Below are 22,517 nucleotides of genomic sequence, written 5' to 3' on the forward strand. Positions count from 1 at the left end.
CTAACCATTGGATAAATCATAAACTCTAAATCAAAAACACTAAACACTAAAATCCTAAACCCTTGAGTGTTTTAGTGTTTAGTGTTTTTGATTTAGAGTTTATGATTTATCCAAGGGTTTAGAGTTTACCCAAGGGTTTAGGGTTTCGGATTTAGGGTTTAGGGTTTAGGGATTAGGATTTAAGGTTTAGTTTTTTCTTGACGACGTTAAATTTTTTTTTTTTTGTAATTACTACTATTTTTATTTTTTATTTTTTTATCTTTTTACTTTGAAAATATAATATAACTTGACAATATTTTGTTTCCTTTTATAAAAGATATCAAATTTGAAATAACATAATCATATTGGTTGGTGAACCTCTAGGTTCACCTAGGGGGTGAACCCAAGAATAAGTCTAAATGGACGGTGGCTTCTGTACATGAAAAGAGGTGTAAAAAGTATCGGTTTTAGTAATCGAAACCGAAACATCGAACTTCGTCAAGGATTCAACTAAAATTCAAGCATATAGCATTTAATGAGTCTTATTACGTGTTCTGGTCCTCCTGAGTGAAGTACCCATACTCACTTCACATGGTCTTCACTTCCTAGTCTAATTAGATAGGCCCTACCTCATTGACATTTATGTCACTGAATATGTGTATTTAATTATTTATATAAACCCTACTAAAGGACCAAACAAGCACAACTCAAAACCCCATTTGATCATCATTACTTGATATGTATGTGTCTTCAGTGTCTCCGAGATTTCACAAATCATACAAAGCTAGATGTGTTAGCTTACCGGTTCGGTTGCATCCAAGTGTTAGGAGGATTCAAGAAGTTGTCTCCAGGGTTAGAGCTTTGGGGTCGTCTTCATTGGAGTCGAGGACGATGGTCCGTGACGGTCTCTCTGGTCTCACTGAGATCTATAGATCTTTAAGCGAAGATCTCTTCAAGTCTTCTTCTGAAACTCAACAAGCTCTTCTTAATGGTGGTTTGATGGATGAGCTTCTTGAAGTGTCGTTGAAGTACTTAGAGGTTTGTGGAGGAGCTAAAGACGGTGCGTCGAGGATCAAAAAGAGTGTTGTTGAGCTTCAGTCAGCATTGAGAAGGAGCAAGAAGGGAGGTGAGTTTAGCCTCGAGGGTGACGTTGATGCTTACCTGGCGTCGCGTAAAGAGATCAAGAAAGAGATCAAGAAGTATATGGTGATGTCGAAAGAGACAGATGCGTGTTTAGAGAGTAGTGTTTGGTGTGGTGGTGGTGATGATCAAGAATTGAGTGCTTTGGTTAGAGTGATGCAAGAAACAAGTGTGATCACTTGTTTCGTCTTACGCACGGTATTGTCGTTCTTGTCGTCGCCAAAAGGGTTAAAGAGTAAGAATCATCATCAATCCAAAGGTTGGGGGATTGTTATGAAGCTTGTTAAGAAAGGAATAGATCATAATCATCATGAGAAAGAGTTTTCTTGCATTGAGCTTGAAGCTATGGAAGCTGAGCTTGGGAAGGTCGTTGTGGTGACGACAAGGGAAGATCAAGAAGAGGAGAAAGAGATAAGTGAGGAAGTAAGTGAGATGATTCAATGTGCAGTGGTTAGAGCGAAAGACGTGGAGACAGCCATGGAAGAGCTGGAAGAGGGACTTGAAGGATTGTTCAAAGTGATGATACAAGCTAGAGTGTCTCTTCTTAACATCCTATCCACTTAAATAAAATAGTACCAGAATCGAGCTTCTTGCTCTTGACCAGATCAAGTGGTTTTATAATCTTGGTTTGGTATTTGTTTTCATGTGTGTTGAAAGAGAGTTTAGACATGCATCCATGTATTAGAGGATGTGTGTTGTTGTAAGTTTGTAAACTCTTCATGTGTGAACAACTCTTGCTGATCACTAATTTTGAATGTTTTTTTTTTTTTTTGAAACTTCACTAATTTTGAATGTTTAGTGAGGATAGCTAGTTAGTATTTTTCATAAAAAGCAATTTAATTAAGTCAGAATCGTTGAAATAATCAAAAGGGACCATCTCCAGTGGCAGTCTCTCTTTAGAGCGCTCTCGTTAATGAAACATTGGCAAAAACAGATAAGAATGGAGAAAAGGTCGACAATGAAGAGAGAAGGTAGAAACGTTTCTTCATAGAAAATGATGCTGAAATTGATTAGAAAAAAATAAAATATAATTAAGTAATATCTATTAAAAAAAAATTTGTTAGAGAGACTCAATTAGTCTCTAGCCGTTGCCAAGAGCATCTTTATTGCATAGCTTAAGTTGGTTGTTTAGGGTATTTTGTAATAAAAAAAAAATAAGAAAAAAAAGAAAAATAGAAAAGATGTACCTTAATTAAGCGCTAGAAGGGTCGTTGCCTTCGTTGCTTTTCATTTTTTATTTTTATCTCTCTCTCTCTTTCTTTTTCTCTTCTCTCTGACCCACTTAATTTTCTTTCGTTATGGCCCACTTAAAAGACTCTTAAAGGGTTTTAGCAATAAACATACTCTAATGTGGTCCAGAAAGTAATTTTAAATTTATAGTCATCAGTAGACCCACAGGTCTACCTGAATAAGAACATTTTTAGTCAAACTAAGACTATATACTTTGATTTTCCTTATTCTAACACCATTTTTTTCCTTTTTTACATTTCACCTCATATTTTTTTCTCATCCACATAATTATTTAATATTTATTTTCTTTTTAACCAATACAATATTTTTACTTAATAAAATTTAACATTATATCCTACATTAAAACATATTCTTGTTTTATATAATTTAATAAATATGTATTAATAGAATTTTTCTATTTTAATTAACTTACATAGTTTAAAGGAAAACAGATACTTTTGAATATCAAAAGTATTATTATTAGGATATATTTAACAAAAAATAACATTTTTATTTATATCCAAATGAATTAAAACTAGTTTGTATTTCATAAAAGATGTTGCATTCTGGTATAGTTTTTTAAAAAAGAGTTTACTATAAAATAGTTATATTTGAATTATTTGGAAGAATTAAAAAATACAAAATATCGGTAGCCAATAAAAATATTTTTGAGGCAATGTAGGATTCATTTAATTGTCTTTCAACATGCAAATAATCCACCTAAATTTTCATTTTCTTCTGTTAAACAGTTAAATTTTTAATTCAACAAGATCATTGCTCATGGCTCATGGTCTAAGAAGAGAATCCGTCATCACATAAAAGGTTTTGTTGAATATCTTAAAAAAAAAAGAGATCCATAAAATATTCTTATATTTCAAAGATTTACTAGGTGTTTTCCTGCACCATGTGCAGTAAAATTTTTTTTAATCTAACTTATATTTAAAAATAAATTTATTAAATATTATAGATTTTACTATTTTCTTACTAATATTTAATATTGATTTTATACATATTAAATTAATTTATATAAAAATAATAAAAATGATATAAAATTGTATAATTATCAAAAGTTTAGCCTAAACAATATTTATAAAATTTGTAGATATATAAGAAACTAATGATCTTACGATTAGATATTTAATTTTTTTAAAAATTGTAGAAAATTTTGAAAGCTTTTGTAATACAATTGTATAATTATACAAAATAATAATATGTCGAAATTTGAAATGTTATATATGAATATATTTATTTTATAGATGATGTATGAGCTATTGTTATATTTACCAAAAAGAAATATCAGTATTAAATGTAATATATGAATTATTACCATATTTTAATAAGTTTGCCAAAAATATAAATCAACATTAAATGAAATTATCCATGTCATATTTTTCCGGAAACCATGTCATCAATTTTAGTAGTCATGTTATATTTGTTTTGTGAAATTGATTGTAAATAGTACATGTGGCAAAATCACTTCGCAAATATAGTTTAGGGGATTTTTCTTAGTTTGTCACAGTTCTCACAAATATTTTTTAGTGAGAAGTTGATCATGTAATTTATTTATTTGCTGGAGGAGTAGGACATACGCACTAACAACCGGTACCAAAACATAACACTTTGCATTCTGGCGTACAAAAACCAAACCCTCCTCCTACTGGTTTAACCGTCGGGATTGAAGTTTCGAGATCAACCGAGGGCAGAGAAGTTTCTTCGTTTAACATACGTTTCGCCTCAATACTGTGGACTGTTACAGACGCCATCACTACAACACATAATAAACATAAGTAACGCATCTAATTGTTTTCTTTCATTAACTTAGAGATTCTTTTGATTTTTTTTTTTGCATATTATATAAAATAAATAAATAAATAAATAAAATTTTGAACTTACAAGCCAAAGCTAAAAAGACGATGAAAGCAGACTTGCATGCAAATTTCTCCATGTCTCCTGATAATCTTCTTGGAAAAATACAAAGACAAATGTGAATAGATTTATATTTTGGAAAATGTATATTTATACAATTAGAAAAGCGTGGTAATGCTGAATCTGAGTTTGGCCGACTCAGATAATGAGAGAAAATTTGATGGTAGATTATTTCAAAAGTATTTTATTGATCAGAAGATATTGAGATTATAGAGTGTGTGAACATTTTAACAAGAAAAAATAGAGTGCGAACAAAGGAAAAATAAGCTGGCAGTCGTCGAAATTAGCCAGAAAAGTACAAGTCGGCAAAAAAATAATAAAAGTAAACAAACCTTAATTTTTAGTTGTTAGTCTCTATGTGTTCAAATCCGGATCCTTTTCTTATTAACTTTGTATTTTTTTATACACACTCCTTTTTTTTTTTGCCCAAATCGATTTTGTTCTAATGAACTAAATTGGGCTTAACAGTCAAGTGATTGGGCCGAGCCTTTGAATCTTTGCTTCGGCCGCCTAACTATAAAGCCGAACTAGTGACTCGTGAGTTGTAGTGACAAGCCATTGAGCCGATCTCATGATGCCGAATTGAGACAGGTTAAGCTGACTTAATGTGCCGAATTGGCAGATCTTTTGGAAGAGTGTAGTCCATCTCCAACGGATAAGATCAAACATTCATGTAAGCAAATTATTGTTATCATTTGACTATAAAAATAAAATCTCCAGAGAGATCATAGACTATTAAATAGTCAAAAGGAATCCATGATTTCTTAAAATAAAGATTTGTATGGAAGATCTTGAAAATATTAATAGCCCAGGAGAAAAGTTAGCCCATTACATAAAGCCCATTTGTATAATCAGTAAAACTAATCATGATAAGTCTTTGCTTAGGGTGGGACATTAATGAGTGAGTAACGCGTGTCTAAAGACACAACGGCTATATTTAGACAAGGTCAAAGGTGGTCCCGGCTGTGAGTTCTTGTGGGACCCAAAAGAGCGTTACTTTCCTATTATCATTGAATACCGTTGGCGTTACAACACTCACACCACTGTGCCTTCTCCTTCTTCTTCAGTCATCGTGCTTCTGTGTCAGAGACGCGGTGGTGGTGAGAAAATGACGGCGGCCGGAGTAGCATCGGAGAAGACGAAGAAGCTATTCAAGCTTAGTCTTTCTCTCTTCCGTCTTGGCTTCAACTCCTCCAAATGGTAACTCTTATCGATCGATTTTATACATTCTTAGATTATTAACAGAGATCTATCAGTTTTGATGAACCTTGTTTTGTCTGGGAATAAAAAAAAAAGCAAAACGGCGGCGAAGATGGCTGTAGCTCGAATAAAGCTTCTGAGGAACAAGAGACAAGTTGTGGTGAAGCAAATGAGGCGTGACATTGCCCTTCTTCTTCAGTCCGGTCAAGATGCCACTGCTCGGATCAGAGTATTTCACTTCTCTAACTTTCCATTACAAAAGTGTTCGTAGTGTAGCGGTAGCCAAAGAGAATTGGTTGTTCCCCTGTGCCAGGTTCAAACCACCATTGGTATAAAAAAATATTCTTTAATTAGGAATATCTAAAGATTGATTTATAGTTTCTCTAGCACAAGCAACTCAATTCAATGAAGATTTATCTTTTTGATCAAATCAGGTTGAGCATGTGATTAGGGAGCAGAACATTCTTGCAGCAAACGAAATCATTGAGCTTTTCTGTGAACTCATTGTTTCAAGACTCGCTATCATCACCAAACATAAGTATGTTCACATGTCAGTTTCAGCTCATGCCTTTTAACTTATTTTAAATTTCTTTTACTTGTTTTTTTTATAGGGAATGCCCTGTGGATCTTAAGGAAGGCATTGCTAGTTTAATCTTCGCTGCGCCTAGATGCTCCGAGATTCCGGAGCTTGGAGATTTGAAAGACATCTTTGAGAAGAAGTACGGTAGAGATTTTGTTTCTGCTGCTACTGAGTTGCGTCCTACCTGTGGGGTTAACCGGATGGTAAGTAACATTCTTTTGTTTATGATTAGTTACCATGATGTGGACTGACCTTTTGACTCTTTGTGTGTGTGTTGTAGTTGGTTGTTAAGCTTTCGGTTACGCGTCCCGAGGAGAATTCAAACTGAAAGTCATGAAGGAGATTGCAAAGGAGTTCCAGGTTGATTGGGATACTAAAGAGACAGAACAAGAGCTTCTCAAACCTAAAGAAGAAACCATTGTATGTGTCTCTTAATCTATTTATCTTTTTAGTAGAATCAATTTTTCTTAAACATGTAATTTTGTTTTGTAATGAGCAGGATGGGCCACGTGCGTTTATTAGCGCCTCAAGCTTACCAGTTGAACGTGCTTCTCAAGATCTCATTGATCCTACCAAAGCAGTGCCGAGGTAAGAGATGCATCTCCATCTTTTTGTATCTACAGTGTCTAGATAAGGACTCAAAATAATGGAGTCTTGTTGTTGTTTTGTTTCATCAAGATCGAGTAGTAGCCTGAGCATCAACACGCATTATCATGACACAGAAGCAGCAGCTGAAGCGGCAGCTGAATTAGCCAAGCAGGCGGTTGAAGCAGCACAAGTAGCAGCCTTGTTAGCTTACAGAAGAGACAGCACCACGGAGGATCATTATCATCCAGGTTCAACAAGACAATCCCTAGATTCTGAAACAAGCTCCTACTACGCCAAACCTTATGTCAGAAGACACAGCTGCAACAATCCGTGTGTAAATAATGAAGCTGACCACATGGAAGAAGCAAAGGAAGCAGTGAGGAGGAAACACAGCCACAACTCTCCACCACACCCTCCTCCTGCAACTTCTGAGATCAAGTTTGATGAGTCAGACTATGAGGAAGAGACAGAGCCAGAAGAAGGATTACTGCAGAGTCGTGCTTCTTCCCTCCCACCAAACCGAGCACCGCCTCAGGCTCCTCAGTCGAGAAGGGACTCAAGCGGTCACCAAGTTCACCCAAAACTGCCTGACTATGATACTTTGGCGGCACGTTTTGAAGCAATCAGACACAGTAAAGGGCCATTGATCTGAAAGCTGGAAACTTCACTTACTCCTCCTTTATATATATAAATAGAAATAAAATCACCTTTTGGATTTATGCAATTATTGTATTTATTACTTTGGTTTAGTCATTGTGTATGAAGAAGAAAGAAGCATTATGTTTTTATGTACTGACTCTTTGTGAAGATTTATGCATTGCTGCTCATCGTTTGTGTAATAAATTTAGCATAAGGAAAGTTGATGAGAGAGGTAAGTTCGTTTCAAGGTTTATAAATTGGACTAAGAGCTGGTGGAATGGGTTTAGGTTAATTCCCTGGGAGACAAGACACTCATTATGGCTACAGAGAGTTGTTTTACAGTGACCATGAGGACTGATCAAAAAGTAGTTTACTATTGGAAATATGGATGAAGATGTTAAAGTCTTCAAGCTTAATGATGGTGGTATTATCAGTATCACTTCCTAAAGTTGTTTTCATATGTTCTCTACTCTTTTTTTTTTTTTTTGCCAAGATTAATTATCTTTCAAAACTTGTATATTGATACTGTGTGCCGTGTGTTATTGTGAAAATTTAAAAATCTCTAAAGGCCAAACTAATATAAAACCTATATTTCAAAATATAAACCAAAATATAAACATTCAATTGAAAATATCCAGATTTGTAACTGAAATTCTAACTCTGAAGTAGGGGGTTCAGCTCAGCTCGGTTTTTCATGAACATGAACTCTATGTTTTAGGTTCGTTTAATAAATGAGTTTAATAATTAAACTTAAATTAGATCACGAGTTATATGAACGATCTTTAACGAACACGAGCTAACTCATGAGCTTGATTGTTTTTATACTATGTGTGTGTGTGGATGACTTTTTTTCTTATGTAAGAAAATATAATTTTCATATTAATCATATTTATCTTCTAAAATTAAAATGTAAACAAAAAAATATTAAATATATATAAAATGTAAAAGAATATTGTTATCAGTCCTCATATTATATATCTTTAGAATTAAAATGTAAAAGAAAATATTTCTAAGATTCGCATGCGGAATATATATTTTTATGATTTAGATGAAACTTTGAATTAATCATCTTAAGACTTATGTTAAATATATTTTTGGATCACTAATTTAGATTTTATTTAATTTATTATTAGGTTTTGGTTTTATTCATTATTAATATTAATGTTCTGGATTTTTAATATTTAAATTTTAAATTATAGTATGAAAAATATTTTATTTATAATGATTTTATAATTTTTTATTATTTCATATTTGATTGCGAATTAGTTCATTTAACTTATGATCTAGATGACATGAGTTCGAGTTTACATATGGAAGCTCATATAATAAATGAGCTGAGCTGAGTTAGCTAATGAAAAATCTGAGCTCCCTATGAGCTGCGCTGAGTTGAACGAGCTAACTCATTTTGACACCCCTACTCTAAAGTAACTTTTTTGGTATTACTGAACATTCCGAGTGATATATCCCCTTGATTTTTTGGGGTCAAATATATGATTTCTCAAACTTGTTTTTTGCCCATTAATAGAGTAAATTTGTAGCTAGAGAACAACAAATAATTCTAAGTAAAAAGTACATTAAATATATGGTCAAGTCAAAAGTGGAAGTCATTTGTAACATGAGTACTATTTAATAATTTTACAAAATAGTTAGGTAAACATTCAATGAAAATCCAGAAAGTTAAATAAACAACAAAATTCACGTATATCTAAGGTAATTATATTATTTTTGGGGTCAGTCAAGGTCCATATATCTTTTAGCTGACCCAAAAAAGGAAACATCTTTCATTAAAGATATTCTTTCCATATCAGATTTAGAGTATATATATAAACAGATCTCATAATCTTCAAATCATTCATCTAGTTAACAAACGATATCAGAAAAAACCGTAACAAATAATAAAGAGAGATGAGTCAATCCGTAGAGTGGTCTGGTTTGCCCGAAGAACTAGTCGATGAAATAGCCGGCCGTCTCTTCTCTAAAGTTGAGCTTCACCGAGTCCGTAGCATCTGCAAACCCTGGCGTTCCGCGTCTTCGATCCATAAACGTTACCCCAAACGCCATAACCGCAACCGTGTACGTGTGCTTTCGCCCTTCAGTAATATAAAACCGTGTTTGCTCTCTCCCGCGGCTTTCTTCCGTGTGTTTCTTTCGTCCTGTCGGAACAAAGGATGGCTTATTAAAACCCAAGATGTCTACGAAACCAGGTCCGAAACCCGTAAAAAATTACTACACCCGCTCTCTCGTGTCCCCATGGACTCTTCTCAGCAAACCTTAGATCTTTTGGAGTATACGGTCTCAGAGATCCATCAGTCCTACGACGTTCATAAATACCATAAAACATCGTATAATTTCGCTAGAGTTGTTTTAATGGACAAGTTTGTTTTCGGGGTGAATGACAAGAGGAGATCTGGTGGTGCAACAATGAAGAAAGTAATGACGATAATAACAATGTTTGGACAAGAGTTTCAGATGAAGAAGCTGAGTATTTCTCGGACATCATAGTCCACAAAGGTCAAATCTATGCCTTGGACCTAAATAGCGCGATATGGTGGATTAGTTTATCCGAGCTCAAGATTTTTCAGTACGGACCTTCGACTCCAATGGACTACTACGATTTGATGATTGCAAAGACAAGAGGCTCGTGGAGTTTTGTGGAGAACTGTGCATCATTCATCGTTTCTGTAAGACGTTTCGCGTGCGCAGAGTTGACGTGGAGAGGACTACTACTGGTTTTAAGGTTTATAAGATGAACATGGAGTTGGTTGAATGGGTTGAGGTTAAGTCTCTGGGAGATAATGCTTTTGTCATGGCGACAGATAGTTGTTTCTCTGTCGTGTCTAGTGACTATTATGGATGTTTGGAGAATGCTATTTATTTACTGAAGAGAAGGATGTAACAATGTTAATGTGTTCAAGCTTGGTGATGGTAGTGTTACTAATTTGGGGGAGTCTTCTGAGAATTGTTTTCATATGTTTTATCCTCCTTTTGTATGAGAATGTTGTTGTTTATTTAAATCTCAACCTTATGTTGTTTGTCAATCAGAATGTTTCTACCATTGTTAATGAAATAAATCCTCGTTGTAAAGGGAATACATTTTTCATTCCTACGCGTCTTTTTCATGTCGGTTTTCTGTTCATTAAACGACATGGTGTTCACATGCCATATCATATCGATTGCTAATCAGTAAAGTACAGTGAAGATTAGCCATGGGCACATTTATTCATTCGGAACTGAAAAACCGAACGAAACTGAACAAAAAAAAAATGAAGTTCAGTTTGGGTTTGATTTGAATCTCATCAATTATTCGAGTAGATACTATATTTCTACGATCGGAAAACTGAAATCAAACAGTAACCGAACAAAAAAAACGAATTAACACTCAAATTTCTGTAATATAGTTTATTACCTATATTTAGTTTCAAAATTTTTAATAAATCAAAATACCCAAAAACGAATTAATCATAAAAATATTTTTATCCAAAATATTTAAAATTGTCTGAACTATCCAAATTTTATATGAAAATACATAAAACTGAAATTTAATCTGAAATCTAGAATTTCTGACATTCTAACTCGGATTAACTAGAAAACTAAAACCGATTCGAAATCGATTGAGATCCAAAGATATTAGCTGGTTCTCAATTTTACTACTTAAAATAATTTGAAAGCCGAAATAACCTAACCGAAACCGAATCAAATTTTCAAAATACTCAAATGGATGGTAAACTTCTAAAACCGAAAGAAGAACTGAGAATCGAATACATAGGACTAATCGCGTTGACCGAACCGGGAGTTAACAGTTGCCTCAAGATGGTTTTCGTTTATTGGAACCGGTTAACTAATTTAATAGTCCGGTTGGTTTGTGCCTAGCGCAATACTTAAACGACGACGTTGTTTACGTCTTAACTTTCTGTAGCGTCGTCTGAAGGAAGCCTCGGCACATTCTCGTCGGAGATTCGATCGGAGACAAATGAAGAAATCGCCGTTGCCGGTGCAAAACGTTAACCGCTCCGATAAGAACGTTTCAGGAAAAGAAGTATTGGTGAAGCTATTGCGATGGCACTTCGGCCATGCAGATTTCAGAGGGAAGCAGCTAGAGGCGATTCAAGCGGTTGTGTCAGGAAGGGATTGCTTTTGCTTGATGCCGACGGGAGGAGGGAAATCGATTTGTTATCAGATACCTGCGTTGGCTAAACCTGGAATCGTGCTTGTTGTTTCTCCTTTGATTGGTAAAAATCTGTTTCCTTTCCTTTGTTTTCGATGAATGTTAGAATTGCGTTTTGATTTTTTTCTAACTGTTTGTTTCTGTGTTTTTTTGGTTTCTCAGCTTTGATGGTGAGTGTCATTGTTCTTTTCTCATGCTTCTTTCTTTGAGCTCTATTGTTTAATGGGGTTTTGAAAAGATCTTCTTTGTTTGATAAAGGAGAATCAAGTGATGGCGTTGAAGGAGAAAGGTATTGCTGCTGAGTATCTCTCGTCCACTCAAGCTACACATGTTAGGAACAAGGTGAGTTGGCTATACTCTGTGTGTGTATGTGTATATGCAATGTAGATAAATTCTCGTTGTTGGTAGCAAACTAGAATTCAAGATTCATGGCATGTGCTTTGTTATAGTGTTGAGTGAATCACTTGGGAAAGCTCTTTATTTTGTTTCACTTCAAGTGTTGTGTCGATCATTCCTCGAAAATATCTTGGATGAGGGAGACAACTTCTGTATTTGTTATTTTTTTTGTAGATCCACGAGGACCTTGATTCTGGAAAACCTCTGTGAGATTGCTGTATGTAACTCCAGAATTGATCGCGACAAAAGGATTTATGCTGAAGCTGAGAAAGCTCCATGACAGGGGTTTACTGAATCTTATAGCCATAGACGAGGTAAGGCCGTCTAATGCTTTATACAAGAGTAAGCAGTAAAGCTTCAGATGTTGAACTTGAATGTGGGTTTAATTTCTCTCAACTGTTTATTTATATTTCAGGCACATTGCATCTCATCATGGGCCACGACTTCAGGTTTATAAGTGGTGATTGTGTCAGCATTCTTGTTTGTGGTGCTAGCTATTCTCTAACTTGTTTTGTGATAAAACAGACCTAGCTATCGTCAACTTTCAACATTAAGAGATTCTTTGGCTGATGTTCCAGTCTTGGCTTAACCGCTACAGCTGCTCCTAAGTAATCTTCGGTTTTAGTGCATTATAAGAACATGTGTGTAGCTTGTAGAGCCTTTTTCTCAAACAGCAATACTTTGCAGGTACAAACAGATGTTATTGAGTCCTTGAGTCTGCGGAATCCTTTGGTCCTCAAGTCTTCTTTCAATCGCCCAAATATCTTCTATGAAGGTTTATATTTTCCCTTTTGAGCTATTAATATTTTCTACGAGTTCTCAACGTTGTATTGTTTCAGAATCTTTTATACTATAAAATAATCTGAATAAGTTTTTTGTTGATGCAGTTCGGTACAAAGATCTTATAGATAATGCTTATACTGATTTGTGCAACTTGCTCAAGTCATGTGGAAATATGTGCAATCATCTATTGCCTTGAGCGTACAACCTGTGATGACTTGTCTCTTCATCTTTCCAGTACTGGGATCTCTTCTGCTGGTAAAAAAAGGTCCCTTGTACCTCTACCTGCTTAAAACTGAGCCACGGCCGTTGATTTATGCTTATCTTTATGATTGCAGCCTATCATGCAGGACTGAATAGTAATCTGAGAAGTACCGTATTAGATGACTGGCTGTCCTCGAAGAAGCAAGTTATTGTCGCCACCGTGGCTTTCGGGTATTAACAACTCTATGATATAACCTTGCATTTGGGTTCTTGGGTTTATTATGATCATCTTCTTTGCGTCTTACTATGTTTGGGAGCTCTTGGGGGGCACGTGATAAACGCTCTAATGGTTTTTCTACAGAATGGTAAACAAAGTTTCTTCCTCATGTTACATATTCTTTAAAAGATACTTCTTATGTACTGAAGCATGATCAGACAACTGACTTTATAGGGTATAGATAAGAAGGATGTCAGGATGGTTTGCCACTTCAACGTTCCAAAATCGATGGAATCTTTCTACCAAGAGTCCGGCAGAGCAGGTCGGGATCAACTACCTTCAAGAAGTGTATTATACTATGGCGTAGACGATAGAAAGAAAATGGTAATGTTAAACTCTTTACAACTTTCATTCTATACGTAAGTTATCTAACTTACTTTACAAACTCTTTGCTAGGAGTTTCTACTACGAAACTCGGAGAATAAGAAATCCCAATCCTCATCCTCAAAGAAGCCTACATCCGACTTCGAGCAGGTAAATGCTTTCTTGTTTTTTTTTTCAGGCTCTGTGTATTTCAGTTGAAAGTCATTCTCATTCATGCTGCATGAATTTAGATTGTGAGATACTGCGAAGGTTCTGGATGCCGAAGGAAAAAGATTCTTGAGAGCTTTGGTGAAGAGGTGTGTGACTTGTGTTTTACTTTATTCACCAGAACGTTTCATTAAACTAAGCCGCTGATTTTCTTTGTTGCAAACAGTTTCCCGTACAGCAATGCAACAAAACGTGTGATGCATGTAAGCATCCAAATCAAGTTGCTCGTAGCTTGGAGGAGCTCACGACTACCGCCTCCCGAAGACACAACTCTTCTCGAGTTTTCATCACCAGGTTTTGCTAATAAAACCTCATCTAACTGTGCAACAAGGTATATACAAAAGAACTTAACTCCGTACTCAATTATTTTGCAAGCTCGAGTGATAATAAGACCAATGACGGGCAGTACTCTGAGTTCTGGAATCGTAATGAAGATGGAAGCAATTCCGACGAGGAAATATCAGATTCAGATGGTAGCACTTCCTTCAGTAGAGATTTAGCATATATATAGATATTCAATCTTGTTACTCACGCGTTGATCCATCTACATGCAGATGGAGCTGATGTTGTCAAAAGCCTAGCAGGACCTAAACTATCGAGGAAGCTGGGAGTAGATGAGAAACTGGTTTTACTGGAGCGGGCTGAGGAAAAGTACAACGAAAGCAATAAACAGGTTTAGTACTCGCTTTACCTTCTTCAGAAACAGAAGTATAACTTAGCATACTGTTTGCAGGTCAAAAAGTCAGAGAAGAATGCAATATCTGAAACACTAAGGGAATCAAGCAAGCAGAGACTCTTGAATGAGCTTACAAAAGTACTTCAACTGCTCGGTGTAAAAGAGTAAAAATCTCTTGAACCCTCTTTTCAGTATTATTCTCTCTTATCTCATTTAGCTGGAATGTTTAATATTGCAGGATTGAGTCCCAAAACGCATCTGAGTTTCTTGAAAACGAGTGCTATAGAAAATACAGCAAAGCAGGGAAATCGTTTTACTACTCACAGATAGCGAGTACTGTGAGATGGTTGGGAACCGCAACCAGAGACGAGCTAATGACCCGACTTAGCTCAATGGCCAGAGAAGAAGAGCCATCAGGAGAACCAATCCTGGTGACTGAACCAGTCGAGAACATAAGAAGACAGAAACACATATACAGCCGAGCTACAGGTCGATGAACCAACACAGCTGCTTGTGACTAGCCCTAGCCGTTCGCCTATAAGGCTCCCAGAGATTCCGTCATTCTCAGAGTTTGTGAACCGTAGAAAGATGAAGCATTCTACTGAAGGTTCTGATGGCAAGAAACCGTCAAAGGTAATGAAGCTACAGTAAAAATTGCAGCCAAGTCCTTGAAATATTTGTTTATTACAGTAATGTTCTTTTTTTTTTTTGCCAGTTTTGGTAATTGGCCTATTGTCTCTTCAAGTCGTAGCGTAGAGGATACATAGTTCAACCCGGTTCAATAGACTTAATTGGAAATAAACCAGCTAAACCGATATGTAATTAAAAACCGAAGAGAACATATTTAAGAAAAAAAAATCTACAGATTCTCAAACTCTCCTTATCCAAACGACAACAGCTGTCTATTCTTTACCGTGAAAAGGGCTCACTGACATCGAAAAGCACATCTATTTGTAATATTTTTATATTTCAAAATCGTATATTATATTGTTTATAATAATACACGATCCGTGATCTGCGCTAAGAGATACACCTCATGGAGAAACTCGAGACCGGCGAATCTACTGCGGCTCCAGCGTGATCGCTCTCTTGACCGTAATCCATCATCGGACGGTACTCCAGATCGTCGTCGTGGTCGTACACAAACTCCGGCATCTCTATCTCGTTCCTCCTCACGTGTTCCCACAAGTAGTCAACTCTGCTTATGTACCTTAGCTTCCCGTACAACCTACCGTAGCCAATCACCGCACCAAACAAACCAGTTCAGTAACCGAAATAATTTCAGTTTCTTATAACTGAAATAAACGCGACGGTTACTCTACTCACCCGCCGGAGAATAGGAATCGTCCGCAAGTTGCGAGGAAGAGACGCGACTGAAGGCCTGGATGGAGGAAGTAAACCTCCTGGAGATTGTCTCTTACGTTCACCGGAATCGCGTCGTAGATCGCTCGTAGAGCTGAGATTCCGGGGAAATTCTCGCTCCTCTGTACGCCGGTGTGGACGTAGAGAATGGAGAAAGGTTTTCTCCCTAAGCGAGGAAAGATCTTCTCCTCAAGATACTTCTTCAACACATCCAGTGAGAGAAACCGAGCTGATTCAAGAAGAATTCAAATCAGATCATAATAAAGAATTTGAAATAAATCACAGAAAAGCTTATTGTATCAAGTAATTACCTGGAAAGAACTTGCCGATGATCCGAAGGATCTTACGTCGTCGTTTGTCTCTGCCATGGATCTTGAAGATCTCGAGCTTCTCGAGCAGCTGCTCTTGCTCGATCTCCGATATCTGAGTGCTCATCGTTTCGACGGTGATAATCAGTTGAAATATGCGGCGAGTGAGTGTGTGATGAGCTGATTATTTTATAGCATCTTTCGGAATATTCTTTCTCACCTCTCCGTGGGTCCTACAATCATTGCATGTTGAGTAATTAATCTGAACCCTCCATTTACTCTACATCCAACGGCTACTGTCTTTTTTACTCTTTTCCCGCGCACACCTTACGCGTTACGTTTTGCCTCATCACATGATTAGAGTTTTGGATAAGATAAACGTTATCCCTGTCGCACAATCGAATTATTAGGTTTAATACTGTACAGTCTAGTGTCATAGAGATCTGTACCTGCTGATTATCCCTAAGAGCAGCCGCATTAATGAACTCCCGGTTGGGGTTCATCATGTGAATTTTTTATTATTTTTTTTATTTTTCGTTTGATTTTGTTTTTAAAAAAAAAAAAAGTTGACCAATAGTGGGCCGCCACGTGGCGTGGAGCCCGCTGAACAGTAACGACCCGGGTTCACTCCAGTGAACCTGCACGAGCCGGATTCATTAAAATTCGATTATTTTAATATTTTTTCTTCTCGAAATATGTGTGAACTTTTGTCCCAATGCGGATGGCCTAAGCACATGCAAGAAAAATATCCACAAGGGACAAGAGCATTGTATCTAATACACCGATATACTACATGCATGATACACCTAGATGCACCGATATAATTTTTTTCTTCAAACAAAAGCTTCTGGATGTTTTGATCTAGGCAAACATGAATAACTCAGTTGGAGGTTAAATAAATATAGATATACCAAAAGTAAATAGTTCAAAAGAGTGTTGAATACATAAAAACACCAGCATGAAACAAAACACAAAACATGAAACAAAAGAAAAGTCTGGAAAACATGACATCATAAATTATAACTGATGATAGATCATAGCAAGGCAGATTACTCTTCTTCATTCTTGTTCTTTGGTTAGAGCAACCTCAAGACACATGTGGCCTGGTTTGCCATCCATGGTTTTCCTTACTACGGCACGGTGATCACCGGCCAAAGGCGTTGAAGGATCAGAGCAACACTTGTAGCTAATGTAGAAGATTGCGTTATCAGCTTTGAGCTTCTCACTCGGCTCTGTTGTGTAATCTTCCAAAGTTTCCACAACAACACTGTTGAGCTCCAAGGGTAGGTAAGCATCCAAACGCTGCAGTTACATTGTGTAAGAGACAACAAGTTTCAAGTTTTGTTGCTTTGGGAGAGAGAGAGGACAAAAAAAAAAGAAGAAGAAAAGTACATACACGATCTGCTTTGGAGAAGAAGGCGACTTCCATGAGAAGTTGAAGCCAGTCATTGTCATGCAGCTCTGATTCTGGCACCTGCGAAGGAAACCAACCTAGGTTACTAACTGAAACATATACAAGTCAAAAAAACTCCATGAATAGATCATCTGATGTTATTACCACGTAATACTTTTTACTGTCACGTTCCCTGGCTTCATCAGAAAACCATTTGGGTATTGGACCTTTGTACAACTCATGTATTCCAGGTGTGTCCTCCTCCTCCCATTCATCATCTACAGGCTCGTTAGCTGATGTCAGAAAACAGTTAGTCCACTTTTTAAAAAAGAGTTATCCATAAACTTGTGTGTTTAAAAAGCGCAGGGCCAGTCCTGATTGAATAAGAAGAAATCTTACGTATTTGTTTGATTCTGGAGGCTATGGTAAACCAGGTAATCCTAGTCCCCAACGAAATGCGGCTTCCTGCATCGCTAAACTGAGTCTGAAAAGAGCAGACAGAGCCAGTGGCCGGATCGGTTGCCTCCAAAGTTATGTAGTAGCTGAAGTACCCAGTCAGCTCGGTACTATGTTTCTCCAAGTGTTTAAACTTTAAGTTCGTTCCCTGTCAAATCGGGAAAACAAACAAAACCGAAAAATCCAGACATTAGAGAATTAAAAAACGGAATATACAGGAATAAAATAGCAGGAATGAAAAGGAATGGCTGTTCCTTATCAATTTTAACAAAAAGAAATGAAAGAGAATTATTATTCCTTGTGAATGGTGATTCTTTTTAGGAACATTAGGGAATGCATTATTCTTAGCTGTTAGCTGGTCACCATTCATACCCTAAGTGATGATTAATATGATATCAGTTAGTCAGTTAGTTTTACCTTCTGAAGATTGTAGCATTGGAGTCCAATTCTACCATAAAGACCGATAACATAGTTTTTACTCCAAGTACACGGAACAAGAACTAATCTAGGCGGAAGTTGTTTATTGTAATTCACATCAAAACCCTAACAAAAAAAAATTAATTTATTCTGTGAGACTCCAAAAGTAAAACGACCTTGAATTCAAAACCATATCATAAGGAATAGTACTTACAAAGGCCAGCTGCCGATTTGTCAAGCCGATAAAGAGGGGTATCGATCTCCGTACACATTCTTCACACGTTCGGACCCGCTTAGCCATTGGGGATGTTGGTAAATTCCCCAGTAGACATTCTTCACACATTCGGGCCCGCTTAGCCATTGGGGATGTTGGTAAATTCCCCAGCTCACTTGATTCTTTGTTAGCCATACCTTTTCAAACCTACACAAGCCCTTTGAAATCTCTCAAAAAAATCGTGTGCAGTACGAGACAACCGATACCGTTATATATATATCAGTTGGGCTAAGCTGACTTGCGGTATATATATCAGTTGGGCTAAGCTGGGTCGAATTTTACTTAAAATTGGGCATTGTCACCATTATCTTGTCATGTCTATTGGGCCTTCTCATCAAATAAAATACCTAATGATTCATACGGGTTCGATGCGATGTGAGGCGTTTATATATTCGTTTGGGTTGGGTTTGGATAGGATTTTTAGGATTTTCGAGTATCACAGCATACGAGTATAAAATCCGTTTGGGTATTTCTATATTTTGGATCAGATTCGAGTATTTTTAGTCCAGGTTTGGTTATTTCAAGTCGGATTTTCGGATATTTAGATTTATTTTTAGTCATTTATTTTTAGTCCAGATTCGGTTATCTAAACATCCGAAAATTTTTACTCATTTATTTTTAGTCCAGGTTATTACCACACTATGTTGCATGGAAACTCAGTCAAAAGTACGTTTCACGTTTCGGAACCGGAATCTCTCGGAAACTCACGGAAACGCATTGGAAACTCGTTTTTTTAAATCTCGGTTTGGAAACTTAGTGGAAACTTGCGTTTCTATTTTGGAAACTCGGATTTCTATTTTGGAAACTCGCGTTTCTATTCTGTAAACGCTAGAACTTTCCATTGGTTATGATTTGATGTTATAATTTTTATTTAGTTAAACTATTTAATATTTAAGTGCTGAATTTTTTGTTATTTTGAATTTTTATATGATTTTGATGTTTAATAATGATTTATTTTCGTATGATTAAATAGAATGGCTATTTGTTTATTTGTATTATAAAATATACTAAACGTAATAAAAATGAATAAAAATTAATAAGTTACATATATATATATATAGACGTTTCTAAAACGTTTCCAAAGCAAAAAAAATCAAAAATCACGTTTCCACGGTTTCGAAACATTTCGTTTCCGCATATCCGTTTCTGTTTCCATCCGACCTAGTTACCACATCTAAATATCCGAATTATTAATTTTCTAACAATGTACGATCTAGTGTAATAGAGATCTGTATCTGCAGTTTATCCATAAGCACATGCAAGGATACATTATTTTCTCACAATGTACGAGGGCCATAACCATTTTATCCAAAGGCATATAACAATGTATAAAAAACATTATTTTCTACGTTTCCAGTACACCGATATACATGCATGATACACCTACACGTATGTATCATTATGTATACAACATACAAACATGTGTGACTCTTAACATAAATCTCACTCCTAGGCATTATACTGACATACCACGATCCACTATTAGATGACTGCAGATTCTCGAATTGCTATTAGTAGAACCTATCCATTTTTAGAACCTAAGAATCTTTATATCATACGAATAGTGATTCTATGGTGATGGCTAAAGAGAGTAATTATTATGGAGTTCTAACTTCCTATTGCAATAATAAGAACTTTAATCACTTGCATTTACATAGAACGCCATATAACAACTATCAGGATCAACTAAAGAGCATTCACAGATTCACCTACAAAATTTACTTAAGTAGATTCGCCTCATTTGCCTGATCAAGGGTGAATCCAGACATCTCCGCTAGCTCAGCCAATTCTATTTCTCCGCTTAAGACCTAAACAATAAAGAGGTGAAACAGGAACTGGCATGTGATGGAAACAATGTAAGTAAGGATCCAGAGGTTTTACTCACCTGAGCATTTATCTATGATCCATGTCGGGAATCCTTCGATCCTAGCATCTGAACATGCCTTAAATATCTTAACTCCTTTCTTATAGCCTTCGGGAAAACACTCCACGTAGCTCCACGTAGCTCAGTAACTTTGCTGCTTCTCTTCCAAACATCTATAGATGGGAGGAAACATACATGAACATCGTAAATCAATAAAAGTACTGCTTTCAGGCAAACCGATGATGAATGAAGTGCCTACCTCTTTTTGCTCTAGGCAGTGAGAACACCAGAATGCTTCAAATACATTTTGGCTCCGATGGAGTTTAGATGTTTTGCTAGAGCAACAGCATAAGGGCTCGATGATGTAGTGATCTCTGTTGAATAGTATGGCAATTCAATGTCACCTGAGCTGCAAGACATATTGGGGTTAAACGAAACCACCACTTGATTTGACTCGTTCATCCACGGGCGGATATTTGTTAACTACTTGTTACAAAAGACTAAAAGTTGCCATCATACTCCAGCAAGAAAACTTTTGAAACTAGATTACCGTGAAGGGATTGCTTGAGCAGTACTATAGGAAGCAGTTAAGGAGGCGACTACTATGATTCCCAAGCATATCTGTAATCCCACAACTTGCTGTATCTCTTGCAACTTCACATCCTACCATATGCATGGGGCACACATAAACGTAATCTGAAGTTTAGATGCCATCTTGAGTAAGAAAGAAATAAATAAAAAATCCAAGAGAAGCCGAGACAAAGGTGTTACCTTTAAAGAGAGGAAAAATAGACTGAACGATAGGAAAGCAGACACGAGACAGTACATGCACGATGATCCCGAAAGTTTTGTGCTAAGGATATACAGGAAATATGCACTAGCAGATGCCATTGTAGTCGTGGCTGCAAACAACGCAAAACGCCCATTAGTCTTACTGACTCCAAAGGGTAGATTGCCTTCCTCATCCCCAAGCTGTGCACTTAGAGCCGTTACTAAGCCATACATAACAAATCAATCAGTGGCAGAGGAACACCTAGCAAAATGTAAAAATATCGTCACTGAGTTCAGCTTTCAAACACAATATACGTGCAATGCATTTGGAACGATTCCAGTCAATAAGACAACTCTGCAATAGCTGAAGCAGGGACAAATGAAAAGACAAAGCACTACATAGAGTGAAGTGAAGAATGCTATTAAACTTTAACAGTTCTTTCTATGCATACTAAATACTGAAGCTCCCCAATAAGGCAATACTACAGGTTGTAGCACAAATTCGAGATTCTCACAATCACATGCGAATTATTTAAACAGGATCTAATCATGCCTTAGTGATTGAATTGCTAGTTCAAGAGATCTACACGAATATAAATCTCATATTCTAGACTCAGGACTACCCATATGCATTCAATCTCCACAATTCAACAATGGAGCAACGTGAATCAAAATAAAGCGATGGATGATACTAACCAAAAACAACTGCATAATCGCTGTTTACGACATCGCCGCAAGTACCACCACCAACAGGGCAAAAGGCATCGGAGCCAGTGAGCTTGAGGTAAGTCAAGTACGCGGTGTCTAACATCCCAATACCGCCGAGTACGGTGAACCAGTTGTATCTCGGACTGTTAATAAATACTTCACTTGTGGACGACGATGAGGAGGAAGACAACGACTGAGCCGAATCTACAGCATCCTCCGGATCTGATGACGAACATTTGATCGAAAATCTCCGTTCAGAGACCTAATTAAGAGCATATTACTTCAATTGACCAATCACAGAAGAGACAAATGACAGTGAGAAGGAATTTACCTCGAAGCGTCTCGGATAAAGAGTTGACGATGAAGGAGGAAGCTCACGGAAGCTGAAACGAAACTGAGGAGACGATACACAGACAAACCTCGCCATCGTCGTCGTCGAACTATCGATACTCCACCATTGTTATTGTTAAACGCTTAACTTCATCTTCGCTTCCACCATCTCAGCCACTTGTTTCATTACTGGGCCTAAGGCCCATTATATGATCTCATTTGGATCCATTATTAGCTCAGAGTTGGGCCTATTAAGAGTCGTACGTTGCTAACCAGTCCATACCATTTTGGCGTATGAGCTAGCTCAAGCAGGATATCGATAT

At 36.6% G+C, this 22,517-nt stretch overlaps 6 protein-coding genes and 1 pseudogene across 8 annotated transcripts; 4 read left to right on the forward strand and 3 right to left on the reverse strand.

The window, feature by feature from the left end:
* Positions 1–538: 538 nt before the first annotated feature.
* BNAC03G62430D lies at positions 539–1,867 on the forward strand. The gene has a single exon (XM_013877579.3). The coding sequence runs from the start codon at positions 718–720 to the stop codon at positions 1,681–1,683; it is 966 nt and encodes a 321-aa protein (XP_013733033.1). The 5' UTR covers positions 539–717; the 3' UTR covers positions 1,684–1,867.
* A 3,357-nt stretch (positions 1,868–5,224) lies between these two features.
* On the forward strand, positions 5,225–7,482 carry LOC125575002 (annotated as a pseudogene).
* Positions 7,483–9,082: 1,600 nt separating this feature from the next.
* LOC106436622 (F-box protein At4g35733) lies at positions 9,083–10,280 on the forward strand. The gene is given in 4 exon segments (XM_013877580.3): positions 9,083–9,677; positions 9,680–9,895; positions 9,898–10,169; positions 10,171–10,280. Coding segments are annotated over 4 exon segments (1,083 nt in total). The 5' UTR covers positions 9,083–9,187; the 3' UTR covers positions 10,276–10,280.
* Positions 10,281–11,162: 882 nt separating this feature from the next.
* Positions 11,163–15,203, forward strand: LOC106436624 (ATP-dependent DNA helicase Q-like 3). Its single transcript, XM_048751247.1, is given in 23 exon segments — positions 11,163–11,511; positions 11,610–11,617; positions 11,706–11,789; positions 12,018–12,045; positions 12,048–12,157; positions 12,259–12,277; positions 12,280–12,292; positions 12,369–12,424; positions 12,427–12,461; positions 12,531–12,618; positions 12,731–12,797; positions 12,799–12,881; positions 12,962–13,058; positions 13,189–13,192; positions 13,279–13,428; positions 13,501–13,578; positions 13,659–13,724; positions 13,802–13,929; positions 14,011–14,108; positions 14,190–14,308; positions 14,369–14,475; positions 14,550–14,765; positions 14,767–15,203. Coding segments are annotated over 23 exon segments (2,109 nt in total). The 5' UTR covers positions 11,163–11,252; the 3' UTR covers positions 14,963–15,203.
* Positions 15,110–16,221, reverse strand: LOC106436625 (ganglioside-induced differentiation-associated protein 2). Its single transcript, XM_013877583.3, has 3 exons — positions 15,985–16,221; positions 15,638–15,902; positions 15,110–15,539 (listed from the first exon to the last, which is right to left on the reverse strand). The coding sequence occupies exons 1-3, from the start codon at positions 16,106–16,108 to the stop codon at positions 15,332–15,334; spliced, it is 597 nt and encodes a 198-aa protein (XP_013733037.1). The 5' UTR covers positions 16,109–16,221; the 3' UTR covers positions 15,110–15,331.
* Positions 16,222–16,865: 644 nt separating this feature from the next.
* Positions 16,866–18,726, reverse strand: LOC125575180 (UPF0725 protein At5g63820-like). Of its 3 annotated transcripts, none has more exons than XM_048751248.1 (6): positions 18,462–18,726; positions 18,248–18,373; positions 17,774–17,978; positions 17,540–17,667; positions 17,378–17,455; positions 16,866–17,283 (listed from the first exon to the last, which is right to left on the reverse strand). In XM_048751248.1, the coding sequence occupies exons 1-6, from the start codon at positions 18,654–18,656 to the stop codon at positions 17,041–17,043; spliced, it is 975 nt and encodes a 324-aa protein (XP_048607205.1). In that variant the 5' UTR covers positions 18,657–18,726; the 3' UTR covers positions 16,866–17,040. The 3 variants fall into 3 exon arrangements, with proteins under 3 accessions (XP_048607205.1, XP_048607207.1, XP_048607206.1); XM_048751250.1 differs by having other exon boundaries at positions 17,374–17,455; XM_048751249.1 differs by lacking the exon at positions 18,248–18,373 and having other exon boundaries at positions 18,462–18,720.
* A 1,389-nt stretch (positions 18,727–20,115) lies between these two features.
* Positions 20,116–22,373, reverse strand: LOC106436613 (thiol-disulfide oxidoreductase LTO1). Its single transcript, XM_013877571.3, is given in 11 exon segments — positions 20,116–20,329; positions 20,407–20,418; positions 20,420–20,518; positions 20,520–20,558; positions 20,645–20,683; positions 20,686–20,794; positions 20,936–21,048; positions 21,157–21,398; positions 21,401–21,418; positions 21,853–22,126; positions 22,196–22,373. Coding segments are annotated over 11 exon segments (1,131 nt in total). The 5' UTR covers positions 22,292–22,373; the 3' UTR covers positions 20,116–20,239.
* Positions 22,374–22,517: the final 144 nt, after the last annotated feature.

This window comes from Brassica napus, chromosome C3 (assembly GCF_020379485.1).
Source record: "Brassica napus cultivar Da-Ae chromosome C3, Da-Ae, whole genome shotgun sequence".
Taxonomy (NCBI): domain Eukaryota; kingdom Viridiplantae; phylum Streptophyta; class Magnoliopsida; order Brassicales; family Brassicaceae; genus Brassica; species Brassica napus.

What these genes read in the sequence shown, in the direction of transcription:
- BNAC03G62430D (XM_013877579.3), top strand. Translation starts at nt 718, where the DNA reads ATGTATGTGTCTTCAGTGTCTCCGAGATTTCACAAATCATACAAAGCT.
- LOC125575180 (XM_048751248.1), bottom strand. Translation starts at nt 18,656, where the DNA reads ATGGCTAACAAAGAATCAAGTGAGCTGGGGAATTTACCAACATCCCCA. An exon ending in CAAATCGGCAGCTGGCCTTT is followed by an intron (nt 18,374 to 18,461) that starts GTAAGTACTATT and finishes TTTTTTTGTTAG; the next exon opens with GGTTTTGATGTGAATTACAA. An exon ending in AATGCTACAATCTTCAGAAG is followed by an intron (nt 17,979 to 18,247) that starts GTAAAACTAACT and finishes CCGATTTGACAG; the next exon opens with GGAACGAACTTAAAGTTTAA.
- LOC106436625 (XM_013877583.3), bottom strand. Translation starts at nt 16,108, where the DNA reads ATGAGCACTCAGATATCGGAGATCGAGCAAGAGCAGCTGCTCGAGAAG. An exon ending in CATCGGCAAGTTCTTTCCAG is followed by an intron (nt 15,903 to 15,984) that starts GTAATTACTTGA and finishes TTCTTGAATCAG; the next exon opens with CTCGGTTTCTCTCACTGGAT. An exon ending in CGATTCCTATTCTCCGGCGG is followed by an intron (nt 15,540 to 15,637) that starts GTGAGTAGAGTA and finishes TGGCTACGGTAG; the next exon opens with GTTGTACGGGAAGCTAAGGT.